This window comes from Brachionichthys hirsutus, unplaced genomic scaffold, assembly GCF_040956055.1.
Source record: "Brachionichthys hirsutus isolate HB-005 unplaced genomic scaffold, CSIRO-AGI_Bhir_v1 contig_1483, whole genome shotgun sequence".
In the NCBI taxonomy this organism is placed as follows: domain Eukaryota; kingdom Metazoa; phylum Chordata; class Actinopteri; order Lophiiformes; family Brachionichthyidae; genus Brachionichthys; species Brachionichthys hirsutus.
This window is the reverse complement of record NW_027180500.1, coordinates 29566-48828: the sequence shown is the minus strand read 5'-3', so window position 1 is coordinate 48828 and position 19263 is coordinate 29566. Positions and strand designations below refer to the sequence as shown.

The window sequence follows — 19263 nt, the reverse complement described above, 5'->3', positions numbered from 1 at the left end:
ATGAAACACTTTTAATATAGACACAAAAATAAAAAACAAGATTCGAGAATGTAAAATATATGTGGAAATAAATACGAAAATAAATATAATTAAATATCAATCAATAAATAAAAGGTCTCTGCTCTTGTATTTATTTATTCCTGTGCAGGAAGGACTTTCAACGGAAACAAGACCGCAAGGGCGTTTAGAAATGCTCCTCTGAGACAGGATGTTTGACTGTACTTGTACTGTAATACATGCTACTGTGTGACTGTACTTGTACTGTAATACATGCTACTGTTTGACTGTACTTGTACTGTAATACATGCTACTGTGTGACTGTACTTGTACTGTAATACATGCTACTGTTTGACTGTACTTGTACTGTAATACATGCTACTGTGTGACTGTACTTGTACTGTAATACATGCTACTGTTTGACTGTACCTGTACTCTAACATTCTATCTAATAAATATATTCATTCATTCATTCATATAAATATATTCATTCGGAAAACAACTGTTATTTAAATGAGGGGGCGGGTCTTGAGCGTGTCTTCGCCTATTGGTTGATAAACAACAACGAGTTCCGTCTCCACGGCTTGCGTGAGAGCTCCAGCGACGTCACCAGAGAACCTGAGTCGATCAACCAATAGCGATCAGTTCAACCCAATGCATACTTAAGACCGCCCCCTCATTTGAATACATGTTTTTGTCTGCACCATGAAAGGAAAATGAGAGCAGAGCGCTTTTATTGATTTATTGATATGCAATTATATTTCTATATTTATGAAGGTATTTATTCACGCATATATTTTACATTTTTGAATCTTGTCTTATATTGTGGATGGAGGTACGGAGCCCCTTAAATATATTAACATAGAAAAAAGAAAGCAGGAAATGAACTTCCGGGTTAATTCTTGCCGCTTCCCGTCACGTGACCTGTCGGCTCGCTTTGGGACGCGCGTCTTTCCCCTTTGGCGGGTAACCGGGTTTCTGCAGACCCAGAAGCAGCGCTTTGTCTCGGTGCAGGATGGCTGACTGGTCCAGGGACCGAGCACGTGACATTTGGTGAGGGATCGATATTTTACATCGTCTCTATTGATTCTTTTTCCACCATAACGAAAGTCGTTCGTTGGTATTCTTGTTTTCAAATCAGCACGTACCTGACTGTTACGTTTGACTATTCCGAGTTAATATTTAATGAAATGTAACGAAGCTAGAATGTTTATTTCTTCATTTTTTGTGCCGATAGAGCAGTTCGGTCCATCCATCGATCCAGCGTCTCGTAGTTTCCTCTCTCTCGACCCGTCACGTGACCAGGCGGGGTCGCCGGTTAGCCGTTAGCTCTACCTCTGTTCCGAGATGCAACCGATAACACGAGGCCTGGTCACAAGTATCGCGATAAGACGTTCGATTGGGCGGAGTCTCGCATAAAAGCTACAAACCTTAACCCATATCATCAAAAGATACTTGTCTCAAATTGTAAAGCACATTTATTGATAACAAACTGCATTTAGTGTTTACCAAACTAGGTCAGTACAAAGTATTCAGAATTCAAGTACACGGTTTAGTAGCAACTGCTAATCGCAAAACAGTAGTACAGCTAAATACTAATAAATACTGTCTGAACTAACGGCGTAAACTTACACTCGAATGAAACTTTGCATATTATGAGCTGGGTGATATATCGGATATACTCGATATATCGGATATACAGTAGTCCCTCATTTTCCGTGGGGGTTACGTTCCAAAAACAACCCGCAATAAGTGAAATCCGCAATGTAGTAATCTTTTTTTTTTTTCAATTATTATGCATGTACATAAATGTTTTAAGGCTGTAAAACCCCTCACCACACACTTTATACACCTTTAACAGTCAGGCATTAATCTAAATAGATTGTTTCAGTATTATAGAATGAAACCAAAGATCAAAACCTTTTCAGAACTAAACATTTGTTTGAGAAATATAAATATATAGTACGTACAGTAAACGTTTTCCTGTTAATAATGTTAAGGCGTGCAGGTCGAGGAAAGAGCCGCTTGGAGTGCAGAAGAACAAATATTCTACTCGTGCTGTCTTTAGCCTCTCATGCTGCTTTATTGGATAGCTTAGCACAGCGGAACGGCAGCGGCTACATGTATCAACAGGAAGAAACAAAACCCAAAAGGGACGTGACGTTTAAGCTCCTACAAAATAAAAGCCTCTTTTTACACAGAGTATTAAACAAACGCTTAACAAATAAACATGGTAGCTTTTAGAAATAACGAATTTAATTTTAATGATCAACCTACGAGGTTGAACACATAATAAGTTATTAATAGCAACTCGCGCGTATTTCACAGTTCCTCCGACCGCGCCCCTTCGTCTTGCGCCGTTTCAAGATGCGTTCAAGTGCAAAAAAAAAAATCTGAAAAATTGCATTAAAACTCTACGAAGCAGCGAAGTCGCAGAAGATGAACCGCATTATATCGAGGGACTACTGTACTCGACATATCGGATATACGCGATATATCGGATATACTGTGTAATAAACATCGTTTTGACATTTGAATGCTTAAATTAAATTCTTCACTGTCTTGCTTGTCGTACGAGTTCTGGCCCGTCTCAGTGGTCCTACCGCAGGAAGAGGCGTATCGATGGAAACCTGCAATCAGCTGGCAGTAAAAGAAACGGTGGCTCCGCTGACGGCTGCTCCAGCCGCGCCGACGTCAAGGATGCCAGGTAAGATAAACGGAGGCACTTTGTGTGCTATTTATTTCAATAGCTTGATTTTAAATTTAAATAGTGGGAATTGAGATTGTTAAAGTAAGATTGACAATAAATAAATAAATCTCTGAAAGTTAAAATGTTTTATTGTCTCTGTCCACTTTTTTAATTTACTCAACATAACGTAACAAAAGAAATTGGGGCTTAATATTCATCGAAACAACCTTTTTGGTAAAATTGTCAGTAGTTTTTATGGACAAATCAACAGAACTTAGCAGAAAGAAAATACCGTATTTTCACGACCATTAGACACACGTAAAAGTCTTAAATTATCTTAAAAATGTGCCGAACGCCCTATCGTACCGGTGCTGTCCTTCACCATAGTGTTATGGTCAGGACCCTCGTGGAGTGATACGTACCGATGCTGTCCTTCACCATAGTATTATAGTCAGGAGCCTCGCGGAGTGATGCGTACCGGTGCTGTCCTTCAACATAGTATTATAGTCAGGAGGCTCGCGGAGTGATACGTACCGGTGCTGCGCTTCACCATAGTATTATGGTGTGCTGATGGAAATAGAGCAGCGGAGAGAGAATCCAGCATTAATGAATCAATGGAGGAAGAGGAGGAAGCAAGAAGAAGACCTGCAGCAACTCGGCTCCTGTGATCTGCGACTCCGTGCACGCCGATCTCACCGATACCGTCTAAACCGAAGTGAAGCTAGCTAACGGGCTAACTAGCAAGCTAGCTTATCATCATCATCCCCGGTGGATTAACCAAAGAACTGCAACCGTTCAACGTTAAACTGCGAGCTGCGTGGGAGCGCTGGAGAACAGACGGAGAACACAGTTTCACTCGGAGTGGAAGGCAGCGCAGCGCCACCGTTAGTGAATGGAGGGTAGATGCTAGGGCTAACTGTCTGCCAGCATTGTTGTTCGAGCCTTCGCAGAAGCCGGCATCATTTCTGAGGCGCCGCACGGCACGGAAAGTGACTGACGATGAAGAAAGGGAAGCCGGCAAAAAAAGCTGTGTATCAAACTCAGTTTTGCTCCTGCTCTATTTTGCGCAGCTATCATGCCGGCGCTTTTTGAGCCAGTACGCCCTTTGTATGTTTAAAATACCGAAAAAGCAGCCGTTAATAAGACAGCGCCGAATCAGCAGGTGCGTCATAAAGTAGTGAGAATACGGTACCAACGTATAACAAGCAGGTCAAAAGTATTTCAGGGGGCCAGGCCCCGCCCCGCCTCGCCGCTTCACCCTATACACCTTACTGCAGCTACAATTCTGAGGAATGCCACATTCAGATGTAAAGCAGGGCTGCCCATTATGTTCGACCGGTTGATGACATATTGTTTGATTGACATGCAGGGCAGCCAGTCACATGACAACTTGTTCTTTCTGACCTTCAGGTCACCGCACATGCGCAGAAAGGTGCTAAGCACAGCGGAAGTAAAGCTAGTCAGGCGGTATCTCCGGTTTTAAGCCCCGCCTTCTTCTTTAATACTAAAAAAGTTTATCACCATTGCTGGACCGAGTAAGAAGGCAAAAACATTTCACTTTCATACGGAATGGGAGGTGGAATCCTTTTCACGATTTCGTTTTCCACGTGCGTTTGCCTGATCTGCCATTCTACCATCGCATTTACGAAGAAGGGAAATGTGGAGCGCCATTTTCGGACTGTTAATGGGAAATACGACAACGACTTTCCCCCGAAAAGCGAGCTGAGAAAAAGAAAAGTTAACGAATTAAAATCCCAGTTGTCCGGACAGCGGTCATTTTTCACGCAACATACTTCAAAAGCAAAAGCTGCCACCGAGGCATCGTTCTGCGTGAGTCACGTCATCATTACGAACAAGGAGTCCTTCCAAGACGGAGAGATGGTGAAAGAGGCGTTCGTTAAAGCAGCGGACTCGTTGTTCCGAGACTTTAAGAACAAGGCCGAGATATTATCCTCAATCAAAGCTCTGCTGTCCAGAAGTCCAGTTTCACGGCGCTGTGGAGCCACGCTGAGGATGGAACCAGCAGATGTGGACGGACGTCAGAGATTGAGAGTGTTTCTCACTGCAGCTGGACGAATCTACTGACCTGAGTGACACGGCCCAGATGAGCGTTTTTATTCGTTTGGTGTTTAGTGATCTCACTGCAAAAGAGGAGCTATTAAAGAACACGTACGAGGAGAGGACATATTTCTGTCGTTTAAAAGCTTTATTGAGAAAACTCAGCTTCCAGTGTACAAATCGGTGTCCATCACCACGGACGGAGCGCCCGCAATGATTGGAAGCGTCAATGGATTTATTGCCGAGTGCAGGGAGGACGACGCTTTCCCAGACTTCTTGAATTACCATTGCATAAAAAACCAACAAGCGTTATGCGCTAAAATCCTTAACATGAAAGAGATCATGGATGTGGCAACGAAGATCGCCTGATCTCTCCAAAGACGTTCACATCTGGAGAAGGCTGACTGCGACTCTCTGAGTTGTTGCTACATCCTGATGTGAGATGGCCGAGTCGAGGGAAATTTCTGCAAAGATTCCGAGAGATCTATCCGGAGATGAAGGAGTTTTTCCGTGAAGCAACTAAATGACGCTCAGTGGCTGTTGGACTTGGCGTTTTTAACCGATCTGACAAACATGCTGAACGATCTTAATCTAGAGCTGCAAGGAAAAGACAAAACAGAGATCAACATGATCAGCTCAGTTAATGCGTTCAAACTAAAGATGAAATATCACTCCTCAAAGCTCCAGCGCCATGATTTGGCTCATTTCCAGAACTGGAGACGCGAGGGAAGGCCTGTGTGCAGCTTGACGGCGCTCGCTATACGGAGCAGATTGTCTGTCAGAGTTTCACAATCGCTTTCAAGACTTGTCTCTGATGGAGCCAGTCGCTACATTCATGTGCTTTCCTTTTAGGAAGATGCTGATGTTGATTCACTCGCATCAAAAATAGCAACACTGCTTCACCTGAACTCTTCTGGAGAGGAAAATGAGATTTAGACTCTTCAAGCCGACATCGAACTGAAGTCGAGACCCAGTTCTGGAGGAAACGTCCCCCAACATGAGGACATGTGCTGCAAAACATGAGGACATGGGCCGCCTCCTTCACTGCATTACTCGGCTCCACTTATTTATGCGAGTCAGCCTTTTCCCATGAAGATCATCAAGTCCAAGTACCGTTCCACCAGACCGATGAACATTTGGAAGCGTGCTTGAGGCTGAGTCAGCAGCTACTGTCCGGACTACGCATCCCTGATTCAAGTCAATGCAAGTCATCAAAGTAAACTGATGTAAATACAAAAGAACTTCATAGTTAATTAAATTGTGCTGCGGTTACGCAGGGTACATCAGCATACATTGTAAATAAAGAATCCTCCATATATTTGAAAATACTTCTATGTTTAGCATTTTTTTAGTGTGTAGATCTTTGTGACTTGGTCATTTTAAGAGTAGCTCGCATGCTGAAAAAGTGTGGGCACCCCAGTTGTAAAGTCTTCCTGGGGTGTATCAGAAGGAGGAGGAGGAGGAGACTTCATCATCTGATGCAACCCACCGGCGACTCGATGCCTCAACGACCAAGCGGTTGTTTATAGATTGTTGTAGAACAAAGACGCCCCCCCTGTCGACTTCAGATTTAAGGGGCTGAAGTTGGGCAGGTGTTCCAGGTTGCTGTTGGGTGATGCGCCTGCGATGGTCCGGCGACACTGACGACCTCTGCAGGGGGGGCCACAGCAGACTGGACTGGATCATGTAGCATCGGCGGGACACGCCTTTGACTACTCTGTCAGCCAGTGTCCTGTTTACGCTGCAGCTCTAGAAAAGCACTTCATATTAAGAGAGAAACATTTTATCAGGAATGGGCCATGGCCAGAAAGAACATTGCCTGTCCAAGATACAGCTGAGGACAAATTTGATGCAGAGACGAAGATGTCATCAGTTCTAATGTGTGAGCTCATGGGCTGGAGGGTTTGGGTTGGGGGAAGTGCGTTGGCTCACCCTGAAGCGAGAGACACCCCTGGTGAGACCTTAGGATGGCCTTTAAGGTCTCCTCGCCCAAAGCCATCTCCAGACGATGGCTACGCAAAGACCTCAGACCGGTTTGGTAGTCGCCACGTGGACGGTACCTGTATTCATCAAGAGTGCATCTTGGAGAGCGTTCCTGTAAGTAGATCCAGACCGTCTAACAGCTCGGGGCCTCCCTGTGCACCGGTGCAATGATATTACACACCTGCCCTACCCAGGTATTCTCATTACGCTCACCTGGAGAAACGCGACACACTGTCCCTCAACGGGGCCGGCGGCTTCTGGAGATCTCCAAAACGCTGAGCTGCATTCATGCTAGAAATGTTGATGAAAGGGGCAGTGGTTCAGGCATGTGGAAATCTTGCTGTCGCCATGGTTACATTTCCGCTTGTGATGATGATGAATATATTTATTAGATAGAATGTTAGAGTACAAGTACAGTCACACAGTAGCATGTATTACAGTACAAATACCGTCAAACATCCTGTCTAAGAGGAGCATTTCAAAAAAGCCCTTGCGGGCTTGTTTCCGTTGAAAGTCCTTCGTACATAAATCATCCACAAAAAACAATACAAATAAAAATAAATCCAATATTAAATTACGCAATTGATGCAACGTAACATTAGAAAGACAAAAATAAAAAGTTATTACACCGCCAGTGCAAACTAACAATTAATCTAAAATAAATTACACCACTGATGCGAAATGACAATAAATAACTTACATAAATTACAATAAATTACTAAAGCAATTAATACGTGCAACATCGGTGGACAAAAAAAAGGTGGGGGGGTTTGACCCGGAGAGAGTCGTGATGACTATCTCCGTTTCTGTCCCCCTAAAAGGTGTATTTTTAGGGCCTTTTTGAAGGAGGCCAAAGAGGTGCATGTTTTGAGGGCAGGAGTCAATCCGTTCCACCCTTGGGTGGCCGTATTGTAGAAAGATGATTTACCCATGTTAGTCCTGTAGGAGGGGGTAATCAGGTTGTTGTTTGAGCTCCCTCTAGTGTTGTGGCTGTGGGTGTCACTAAATCTGTGGAGGTGTTCCGTCAGGTATGCAGGGATTGAGGGGACTGAGGGCAGAGCTGCATTGACTATTTTAAATGCCAATCCCATTTTGAGTTGTTTAACCCTGTCTTCTACCCTGAGCCATTTTAGGCTAGCAAAATGTCCAGGAAGAAGGTGGGTCATGGGCCCCAGATTGAGGAGTAGCCGAATCAGTTTGTTTTGGGAGGTTTGGAGCCTGGTTTTCAGGGACACTTTGATGTTGGAATACCAGGAGGTGCTAGCATAGTCAAAGAGGGGCTGAACGAGGGCTGCAGCAAGCGTCCGGAGAGCACTTTTGTTGACAAAAGCAGACATTCTGCCCAAAAATCTTGTTCTCTGATTGACTTTTTTGATCACCTTAGTTGCCATACTATCGCCAGACAGGTATTTGTCAAGAACACAGCCCAAATAGGTAATCTCTTCTTTGCTGGAGATGACTGTATTATCGACTGTGACCTTGAAATCATTAACATTTATCTCACGTAGAGAGTGTTTAGACCCAAAAAGAATCGATTCGGTTTTACCAAGATGTAGTGACAGTTTGTTATCAGTAAGCCAAGTACGGATTCTGGTGAGCTCAGAGCTGAGAGCCTCCTCAACCTGCACTTTGTCCTCTCCCGAAATCAGGAGTGCTGAGTCATCAGCAAACAGGAACAATTTGCAGTTACAGGCAGCATTCATGTCGTTAATGTATAGGAGGAACAGTAACGGTCCTAGAATGCTGCCTTGAGGAACCCCGCAGCTTACCGGGAGGGACGAGGACAAGGTTCCGTTTATGTCTACCATTTGTTCTCGTCCCTCAAGTTACGATTTCATCCAGTTTGTTGATGTGCTATCAAAACCAATCGCCCCTAGTTTATTCAATAGGATTGAATGGTTAACGGTGTCAAAGGCCTTCTGGAGGTCCAGCATAACCATGCCGCAATACTTGCCCGAGTCTACTTCACGCTTAATGTAGTCGGTCAGATATATGAGGCATGTGTCAGTGGAGTGGGATGTTCTGAAGCCTGATTGGAATTCAAAGAGCAGGCTATGCTCAGCGAGGTAGCGGTTGATTTGCTCCTGGATTATTCTCTCCATAACCTTTGAGATGGAACAAAGGATGGAAACAGGGCGGTAGTTGCCAGGTTCTAATTTGTTTCCTTTTTTATACAGAGGGATAACCCGCGCAGTCTTGAATTCCTGTGGGACGTGGCACTGATTGATGGATAAATTTATCAGATGGGTTACCACGGGGGCGATAGAGACAGCTGCGTCTCTGAGGAACCGGGTGGGTATGTTGTCAAGGCCTGTGGCCTTGTTAGGTTGAAGGGCAATTAGTTGTTTTAGCACATCAACGGTATTTACAGGTGTGAAAGAGAAAGTGTCCTTTTTAGCACCTAGCTTCTCATAGTGAGTTTGGATGTGGTCAGAACCGTACAGACCTGAATGCGGGGGGAGTTTGCTGACCAACAGGGGGCAATAGTGGTGAAAAAGCTGTTAAAACAATTTGCTACCACCAACCTGTCGGTCTGGAGCGAACCACTTGAGTTAATGCAGAAATTTCTGGTTTTTGTTTGGAGTCTGTTGCTGCAGCCTAATTGTTTTAGGGCCTCCCACAGTTTTTGTGGGTTGCTTTTGTTTGCCTCAATGTTCTCATTTAAGAAATTCTTTTTGGCATTTTTTATCATTTTGTTGACCTCATTGCGTAGTTTTCTGCTTTTTTCAAGTAGTTCCTCGTTGTTGGTTTTTCTGTACTCAGAGTAACATTTGTTTCTGAGCTTGATGGCATTCAATATTTCCCCCTTCATCCAAGGTTCTGTACGGGCTCTGACCCGAACAGCAGTTATGGGTGCTATCTTATCGATTACGGACAGAAATGCAGATTTAAAGGAAGACCAGGTCCCCTCGACAGAGGCGGAGTTTAAAGTTTCAGACCAATCAGTTTCCTCCAGCGCTGTTGTTAGAGCTTCTGGGGAGTAATGCTTCATGGTTCTGCAGTTTATTGTGGTATGACAATGGGCTGCAGGTCTATGAATTTTACGAGTGCAGAAGATCATGTTGTGATCACTTAGACTGCACTCGATGACACCACTGTTTTTGATTCTAGATTTGTCCGATGTCAGGATTAGGTCTATGATGGTTCTAGAGGTGGTGCTTACCCTTGTAAATTGCTGAATCAGCTGGGTGAAGTTATGCAGATTACAGAAGCTGCTGAAGGATTTGAAAGTCGGGGTGTCTTTCCGAAGGACATTGGTGTTATAATCTCCTATCAGAATGACCTCCGAGCTTCCCAAGCCGATCACATGCTTCTCCAATAAATCATAGAATGAATAGACCCTTTGTCGATGGTCAACCCCCCAATTGTTCTCCCTCCTTGCTGTCGCGCTCTAGCTGCCAGCATAAAAAGATGTGTAGAGGAAAAGATGATAGAATACACAGCCCATATTATCACCGAGGCAAACCCGACTCCTGGGGGGGGGGGGGGGGCACAAATAGACCCATCGTGCTTCTGAACAGTTTAACAAAGCACGGAGGGATGAGAGTCCCTCAGCCTGGGAGCGAACTGACCTGAGACCTGAAGGAGTATCTCCCCATCGTCATCGTCAGAACGGGCTTGAGCGGAAGCTGCAGCAGGTCAAGCAGCTTCACAACACATCTTCTGTCTCGCGGCCATGACTGGCTCCATCGTCCAGGAAGTCCATGCTATCGCATCCAGGAAGTCCATGTTATCGCATCCAGGAAGTCCATGCTATCGCATCCAGGAAGTCCATGTTATCTCATCCAGGAAGTCCATGCTATCGCATCCAGGAAGTCCATGTTATCTCATCCAGGAAGTCCATGCTATCGCATCCAGGAAGTCCATGTTATCTCATCCAGGAAGTCCATGCTATCGCATCCAGGAAGTCCGTGTTATCGCATCCAGGAAGTCTGTGTTATCGCATCCAGGAAGTCTGTGTTATCTCATCCAGGAAGTCCGTGTTATCTCACCCAGGAAGTCTGTGTTATCTCGTCCGGGAAGTCCGTGTTATCTCATCCAGGAAGTCTGTGTTATCTCGTCCGGGAAGTCCGTGTTATCTCATCCAGGAAGTCCGTGTTATCTCATCCAGGAAGTCTGTGTTATCTCATCCAGGAAGTCTGTGTTATCTCGTCCGGGAAGTCCGTGTTATCTCATCCAGGAAGTCCGTGTTATCTCATCCAGGAAGTCTGTGTTATCTCATCCAGGAAGTCTGTGTTATCTCGTCCGGGAAGTCTGTGTTATCTTGTCCGGGAAGTCCGTGTTATCTCATCCAGGAAGTCCGTGTTATCTCATCCAGGAAGTCTGTGTTATCTCATCCAGGAAGTCTGTGTTATCTCATCCAGGAAGTCTGTGTTATCTCATCCAGGAAGTCCGTGTTATCTCATCCAGGAAGTCTGTGTTATCTCATCCAGGAAGTCTGTGTTATCTCATCGAGGAAGTCCGTGTTATCTCATCCAGGAAGTCCGTGTTATCTCGTCCGGGAAGTCTGTGTTATCTCATCGAGGAAGTCCATGTTATCGCATCCAGGAAGTCCATGTTATCGCATCCAGGAAGTCCGTGTTATCTCATCCAGGAAGTCCGTGTTATCTCGTCCGGGAAGTCGCAGTCAGGCTGAGAATGGAACCTGAAGCAGAATGCTAGGGATAGGGTAGACATGGAATGCCCTGGAACATGTATGGGAAATATAAAGCCGGAAAGGTTTGGTCAGCTGGTGGGCGTGGCCAACAGCCGCAACCCTGAGGAAGGAGGAGGAAGGACAATGTTTGTTTCATGAGCGTCTCCGTGTGGATTAGTGCCTCAAAGTTTAGTGCAATTAAAGAGCGCCACACAGGACATGTCAGAAACCGCCCCCCCCAGCGCAAACCGCCCCCCCCCCCACCACCACATGCACTAAGCTACCGCTGCTATTCCATAAGGAAACAGAGTTTATTGTTAAGACATTCATTTTGTTCATTACTCCGTGTTAAATTGTTGCGATGCCACGTTCCGAGAATCAGCGGAGCGGGGTACGAATTTAAGACGGTAAATATTACAACGTAAAAGTTTAGAATTTGTTTACGATGATCTGTGAAACTCTGGAATAAAAGGCCTGTTAGAAAGACTACTCCTGTTTGGTGACTCCCTGCAGTGTGTGTGTGCGTGTGTGTGTGTGCGTGTGTGCGTGTGTGTGTGTGTGCGTGTGTGTGTGTGTGTGTTTGTGCGTGTGTGCGTGTGTGTGTGTGTGTGTGCGTGCGCAGACAGGATCTGAAGACCTTGTGTGACGAGGCAAACTGAGAAGCCACTGAAGCTGTCCTCACTGAAACAGCGTTTAGACGTGATGTGATCTGCTTCGTGTCGCGGTGCTCCAGCCTGTATTCAGGAGGACGAGTTACCCCCCCCCCCCCCCCCCCGTGCTGTGAACCCTAACCCTAACCATTGGACCCGCGCTGTGAACCCTGACCCTAACCATTGGACCCGCGCTGTGATGTGATCTGCCTGTATTCGCGTTAGCTTTGCTCGCGTTGGACTCTGAATTCCTGTTTCTTATGTCCCTAGTTTCACAACGCCTGAGAGCACAAGCCCAGTGTCTCGCTGCGGCAAGCGTTCTGACTGGGGCAGCCAGGTGGAGGAAGAGGAGATGAGGAAGGGCATGCGGTAAGCAGGTCGGCCGGGGGCTTCGCTCACTCGTTCCATCCTCCCTGAGCACCGACCTCCACTCTCTGATCTACAGCTACAGGAGGAGGATACTGGCCCCCGAGGTCGCCCAGAGAGAGAGAAAAACGTCCTCCGGCTCTTCTGGCAGGTGCGTCATGTTTGTTTAGGAGCTTCAGAGTGACCGGGGGTGGGGGGGGCCATGAAGGGGAATCGACAGTCTGGAGGAGCAGAAGTTCTTACGCTCCACAGGTAGGAGGTGAGTTAGAGGAGAAGGAGAAGTTCTTACGCTCCACAGGTAGGAGGTGAGTTAGAGGAGAAGGAGAAGTTCTTACGCTCCACAGGTAGGAGGTGAGTTAGAGGAGAAGGAGAAGTTCTTACGCTCCACAGGTAGGAGGTGAGTTAGAGGAGAAGGAGAAGTTCTTACGCTCCACAGGTAGGAGGTGAGTTAGAGGAGAAGGAGAAGTTCTTACGCTCCACAGGTAGGAGGTGAGTTAGAGGAGAAGGAGAAGTTCTTACGCTCCACAGGTAGGAGGTGAGTTAGAGGAGAAGGAGAAGTTCTTACGCTCCACAGGTAGGAGGTGAGTTAGAGGAGGAGGAGAAGTTCTTACGCTCCACAGGTAGGAGGTGAGTTAGAGGAGAAGGAGAAGTTCTTACGCTCCACAGGTAGGAGGTGAGTTAGAGGAGAAGGAGAAGTTCTTACGCTCCACAGGTAGTCGAGTAGCTCTTTGGGGGGGGGGGGGGACGGACACTGAACCCAGATTATGAAACCAACACGATGCATGTTAACTGCGTACTACTTGCAGTAAAATTGAATGCTATTAATACAAATGTCCCCCTAACCCATAAGCATTTTTATTTTTAATCTACGTCGCTCTCCCGTGTTGCCTTTCAGAATACAAGGAAACACTTAAAATCACACGATCAAAATCTCGAGTTAAATATTCCAGTTCTTTGTTAATCCCATTGTCTGATTCATTAAGAGCAAAATAATGTAAAAACAATCAGAGGGATATGAAATGATTCACTCATTGAGGACTATATTCAGAACCAAAGTGACACCAGATCAGGGGCGGAGCCAACTTGTCTAAACGTCCTCCAGGACAGGCGTAACCTATTTATTCCCTGCAACCTGCCGGCCGTTCTGGGTGTTCCATTCTGGAGCAGCTTCTTTGGGCTCTGCATCCGGTCTCATGACACCCCCGGGCACCCCCGGGCACTGGCCGAGGGTCTTACACTCTGGTTATTTGCTCGCTTTCACGTTTTCGAGCAGCGTATATAGAAAGGTTTTATTGCTTGACGGACGCATGCGGTCTGAGTGATAACCATGTCTGCTGCAGCTGTGATTCCAGAGAGGGCGAAAACATGGAGACGGATGAGGCTGTGTTGCTACGACGACAAAAGCAGATCAATTACGGCAAGAACACGCTGGCCTACGACAGATATGTTAACGAGGTTCCAAGGTAGGTCCACGCAATCACATTTGCACTTAGTCCCTATCTGCCTGAGACTATCACTGAAGTTATAGTAGAAAGTACCTCTGGGGTACAAAAGGATGTGACATGAATACTGGCAGTATCACATAAATAGGTAACAGAGCAGCTAGTGGCCTCCCTACTATGTTGCACAACAACAATCCCTTTGTCTTCACACTGCAGCACGAGGAAGTCCTCCAGAACTTGAATCTTCATCATATGTGTTGCATAGCAATCCTATTCTGTTACTGAAAATCAGGAAGAGGTCCTTGATCCAGATCCAGGGACGCCATTATTATCACCATGAGGTGGTTTCCACTCAACTGCATCAGAACTTCCCACAAACCTTCAGTCATACCGCCAAAACGCTGACGCTGGAATATCTGTCGTATTGATCTAAATCGTCTCTCAAATAACTAGAAGCATAAAAGGACGACGCATGTAAGCAGTTAAAATGAAGACGCAGCTGCATCAAGACTGACTGTAGGAACTGGAATCAAAATGTAGATCCTTCAATTCCTGGAGGGCACCAGTAGGGGCTTTACCTGAGGCCTATGACGGCAGTCGGCCACTAGAGGGCACCAGTAGGGGCTTTACCTGAGGCCTATGACGGCAGTCGGCCACTAGAGGGCACCAGTAGGGGCTTTACCTAAGGCCTATGACGGCAGTCGGCCACTAGAGGGCACCAGTAGGGGCTTTACCTGAGGCCTATGACGGCAGTCGGCCACTAGAGGGCACCAGTAGGGGCTTTACCTGAGGCCTATGACGGCAGTCGGCCACTAGAGGGCACCAGTAGGGGCTTTACCTGAAGCCTGTGACGGCAGTCGGCCACTAGAGGGCACCAGTAGGGGCTTTACCTGAGGCCTGTGACGGCAGTCGGCCACTAGAGGGCACCAGTAAGGGCTTTACCTGAGGCCTATGACGGCAGTCGGCCACTAGAGGGCACCAGTAGGGGCTTTACCTGAGGCCTATGACGGCAGTCGGCCACTAGAGGGCACCGGTAAGGGCTTTACCTGAGGCCTATGACGGCAGTCGGCCACTAGAGGGCACCAGTAAGGCCTTTACCTGAGGCCTATGACGGCAGTCGGCCACTAGAGGGCACCAGTAGGGGCTTTACCTGAGGCTTTTAATCTTTTTTCCAGTACAAACAGGAAGGAAGCCTTAATAAAAGTATGGCATCTATTACAAAATAAAACTGCTTACACAAACCGGGGAAACCCCGGAGGAGAGAACCGTTCTGGGACAGGCAAGAAGAGCATAACGGGCGTGGGAGGTGATGACCGGGCCCCAGGTTCAGTGAGGAAGGGCGTTGGTTCACGAATCAGAAGAAGGCAGCAGAGACCGGATCGCCAGAAGGCAACACTCACCTGGTCTGTCTCGCCCTTTCTTTAAGACACATGCGTCGGCCAGGTGTCCACCCAAAGACTCCCAATAAGTTCAGGAAGTACAGCCGTCGCTCGTGGGACCAGCAGATCAAATTATGGAAGGTCAAGCTACATGCCTGGGACCCCCCCACAGGAGAAGGCCAAGACAAAGTTCTGGAGAGCAGGTAGGCGATGATGGGCGTGTAAACGTGTCTCCGCTTCCTGGACTGCTGTCGCCCAAGGTCACCTTGTCACCTGTTCCTGCAGAGACGAGCTGGATCTGGACGATATTATGGACATTCAGCTGGACTTCCCTGACCTGCCAGAGTCCCCTGAGCTGGCGGCCTCGCTCGCCCCTCCTGGACTTCAGGTGAGTGTTTCCTTAAATTGTAACGCATCTAAAATTCAGACAAGCTTCTGGTTGAGACTTCAGCGCCGATGGTCGATGCAAGCTGGGGCGGGCTCCGGCAGAGAACTGGTCGTAGGGTTTCACTATGGGGGGGGGGGCAGATGGAGTAATACGAATATAACCTCGAGCCAGGAAACCATTCCTGAACTGAAGAGAGGTAATAGTCGTAATAATAGGGCACCAGACCATAATAAGCACTGTACGAAGAGAAAGGTCGAAGTCGTACAAGAGTAAGTGAAGAAAAGTCTTTGCATTTTGCTTTTCATATCAATAATTGCACTTTAAATCAGTTGTAAATTAAAGCTCTGTTTCAGGCGGTCTGACCTCCCCCCCCCCCCCCAATTGGGTCAGCTAGTTCACTAAAGAGAAGCCTTAAGAATGATCAGTTTTAGTTCTTCGTATTCCAGAATTTCCTTCTGGATCAATAAAACATATCTGCCTGTTTCGTTTGACGTGTTTCGCTGCTGTTTCGTGGCCGACACATTAAAGTTAATTTATGCTTTGCTTTTTTATTTTTTATTATTCATTATTATTACCTAACCAAAAACGAGATGCCCTATTCCAATATCTGTAAGACATTCCTGGAATAGCATTAGGTGGGTAGTTCACCGGTCCCCAACCACCGGTACCGGGACGTGGCCGGTACCGGACGTGGCCCGGTACCGGTGGTTGGGTGGTTGGGTGCCGGTGGTTGGGGACCGGTGGTTGGGGACCGGTGGTTGGGTACCGGTGGTTGGGTACCGGTGGTTGGGTACCGGTGGTTGGGTACCGGTGGTTGGGGACCGGTGGTTGGGGACCGGTGGTTGGGGACCGGTGGTTGGGGACCGGTGGTTGGGTACCGGTGGTTGGGGACCGGTGGTTGGGGACCAGTGGTTGGGGACCGCTGGTTGGGGACCGGTGGTTGGGTACCGGTGGTTGGGTACCGGTGGTTGGGTACCGGTGGTTGGGGACACTTCAACTCTACAGAGCTTAAAGATCGCGTATCCTGATTCGGAGATTTTACCGTTTTTAAATGTAACTAGAAAAGCACTCAGAGAGCACAGACCTCCCCCAAGCAGCTCGTCCCCCTCCTAACCGGATCTACAGCGTCCAGATGGTGATCGGGATCAGCACCAGAAGGTTCTAGATCTACAGCGTCCACATGGTGATCTGGATCAGCACCAGAAGGTTCTAGATTGTTCTCGGTGTCTTTATCCACCAACATGAAAAGTCAAAGTGAATCAGAGCTGATTCTTGAATCCATAAATGTGTTAACGTCACTCTGGATCTGATCCAGATGAAATTCGGTGGTGACGCCTCCCACTGCGCTACCTCTACCCCTGTTCTGAGTCCTCATAAAGAACCTGATGCACTCTCTTTCTCAGGATGAAGACTATTTGGGGACTCCAGTCAAACTCCAGAGGACGGGGGGCACAGGGAGCCCTGACGTGGCCTAGACGGGATTCAGCCCCCCCCCCCCCCACACACACACACACTCACTAGCCGGTAGCTTGAGGGATGCTGTTCTTGGTACAAATGTTTGGTACATACTCGCTCACGTTTAGACTGTTTGGGTTGTTTTTTGCCCCCCCATCGCTCATCACAAGCGTTAGATTACGTCCTCCGTAGAATGGACCGGTGGATGGAGCGACCGCAGTAAAACAGCAAGAGACGTTCAGTACTTTGTCCTTTGATCATTCTGGAGCCGATGGTTCGTATATATATTTCATCTTTTAATACAATGTTCCTGTCTTTCTTGCCACTTTGTCCTCTGCAAAGAATTTCAAATAAAAGAAACAAACTTGCTTATGTTTAATGACGATATTTTCACTGTCATTTGGGGACGGTCATGTCTACTGAAATAAAAAGGTTTCGCTCGTGTTCCTGTTCACATTTCTTTAGCCTAATAGCATAAACTAGCTTAAGTCTTAGCCCGAACGGGTCTGGCGGCGCCTTGCATGGCAGCAGTCGCCCGCTGGAGGGTGAACGTGAGGCCTGATCGTAAAGCGCTTTATAAGTGCAGTCCATTCACTCGAGGGCAAAAACAAAGGGGTGGTTAGAGATCAAAGGAGAAGTGACACACACCAGCATGTCCTACTTGAGAACATGGAAAACAGGAAGTTCCCACTCCAGTACTTCCTGCGACCTCTTTCTGGTTGAGCGTGTACCCCCAGAGTCCTGGGAGAGCGACGCGTGCCCCCCAGAGTCCTGGGAGAGCGACGCGTGCCCCCCAGAGTCCTGGGAGAGCGACGCGTGCCCCCCAGAGTCCTGGGAGGGCGACGCCTACCCCCGAGAGTCCTGGGAGGGCGACGCCTACCCCCCAGAGTCCTGGGAGGGCGACGCGTGCCCCCCAGAGTCCTGCGAGGGTGACACGTACCCCCCGGAGTCCTGGGAGGGTGACGCGTGCCCCCCAGAGTCCTGGGAGAGCGACGCGTACCCCCCAGAGTCCTGGGAGAGCGACGCGTGCCCCCCAGAGTCCTGGGAGAGCGACGCGTACCCCCCAGAGTCCTGGGAGGGTGATGCGTGCCCCCCAGAGTCCTGGGAGGGTGACGCGTGCCCCCCAGAGTCCTGGGAGAGCGACGCGTACCCCCCAGAGTCCTGGGAGAGCGACGCGTACGCCCCGGAGTCCTGGGAGGGCGACGCCTGCCCCCCGGAGTCCTGGGAGGGCGACGCCTGCCCCCCGGAGTCCTGGGAGAGCGACGCCTGCCCCCCGGAATCCTGGGAGGGCGACGCCTGCCTCCCGGAGTCCTGGGAGGGCGACGCCTGCCCCCCGGAGTCCTGGGAGGGCGACGCCTGCCCCCCGGAGTCCTGGGAGGGCGACGCCTGCCCCCCGGAGTCCTGGGAGGGCGACGCCTGCCCCCCGGAGTCCTGGGAGGGCGACGCCTGCCCCCCGGAGTCCTGGGAGGGCGACGCCTGCCCCCCAGAGTCCTGGGAGGGCGACTAAACAAACAGTTCATGAACACTCCTGGCCTGGCATCATGCCACAATAACGTGTTTACCGACATTCTTCTTTTGGCAACAAGAGATGGACAGACCTTAGACCGTCTTTGTGGTCTTGCTGCAGGTAACCTCGGTCTCCACTTTCCTGACAACACCGCCTTTGCTTGGACAAGTCTTTGCAATGAGTCCTGCTGGAGATACTTGTCCTTTAATAGAGCAATCGCTCCTTCCTTCACATTTGGCCTGCTACCCTGCCATTTTGGATCCCTCTGGAGCATACTGAGGGTTCTTCTCCTGCATACTGAGGGTTCTCCTGCCTACTGAGGGTTCTCCTCCTGCCTACTGAGGGTTCTCCTCCTGCCTACTGAGGTTTCTCCTCCTGCCTACTGAGAGTTCTCCTCCTGCCTACCGAGGGTTCTCCTGCATACTGAGGGTTCTCCTGCCTACTGAGGGTTCTCCTCCTGCCTACTGAGGGTTCTCCTCCGGCATACGGAGGGTTCTCCTGCAGACGGTGGAACAGGTGGTTGAGAGAGTCGTCCTATGATCGAGAGGTTGGCGGTTCGAGTCCCGGCTCGGGCACATGTGTACACTGTCGTTGTGTCCTTAGGCAAAACACTTCACCCACACTGCCTGTGTGAATGTCGGTGGGGGTCAGGAGGGCTGGTGGAACAGCCTCGCTCCTCTACCACTGAATAATGTAATACAATGTGAAGCGTC

At 48.4% G+C, this 19263-nt stretch overlaps 1 protein-coding gene across 2 annotated transcripts; it reads left to right on the top strand.

Moving 5' to 3' along the window:
• Positions 1–920: 920 nt before the first annotated feature.
• On the top strand, positions 921–17478 carry LOC137915670 (histone RNA hairpin-binding protein-like). Of its 2 annotated transcripts, none has more exons than XM_068758817.1 (8): positions 921–1050; positions 2576–2704; positions 12284–12377; positions 12439–12530; positions 13720–13842; positions 15248–15403; positions 15486–15594; positions 16992–17478. In XM_068758817.1, exons 1-8 carry the CDS (start codon positions 1013–1015, stop codon positions 17061–17063), a joined length of 813 nt encoding a protein of 270 aa, XP_068614918.1. In that variant the 5' UTR covers positions 921–1012; the 3' UTR covers positions 17064–17478. The 2 variants fall into 2 exon arrangements, with proteins under 2 accessions (XP_068614918.1, XP_068614917.1); XM_068758816.1 differs by having other exon boundaries at positions 12284–12382; positions 12459–12530; positions 15486–15588.
• Positions 17479–19263: the final 1785 nt, after the last annotated feature.

Excerpts from the sequence above, each read along its gene's own strand:
- LOC137915670 (XM_068758817.1), top strand. The coding sequence starts at position 1,013 with ATGGCTGACTGGTCCAGGGACCGAGCACGTGACATTTG. Across the intron at positions 12,378-12,438 it reads AAGAGGAGATGAGGAAGGGC|CTCCACTCTCTGATCTACAG; the intron begins ATGCGGTAAGCA and ends CTGAGCACCGAC. Across the intron at positions 12,531-13,719 it reads TCCTCCGGCTCTTCTGGCAG|CTGTGATTCCAGAGAGGGCG; the intron begins GTGCGTCATGTT and ends TGTCTGCTGCAG.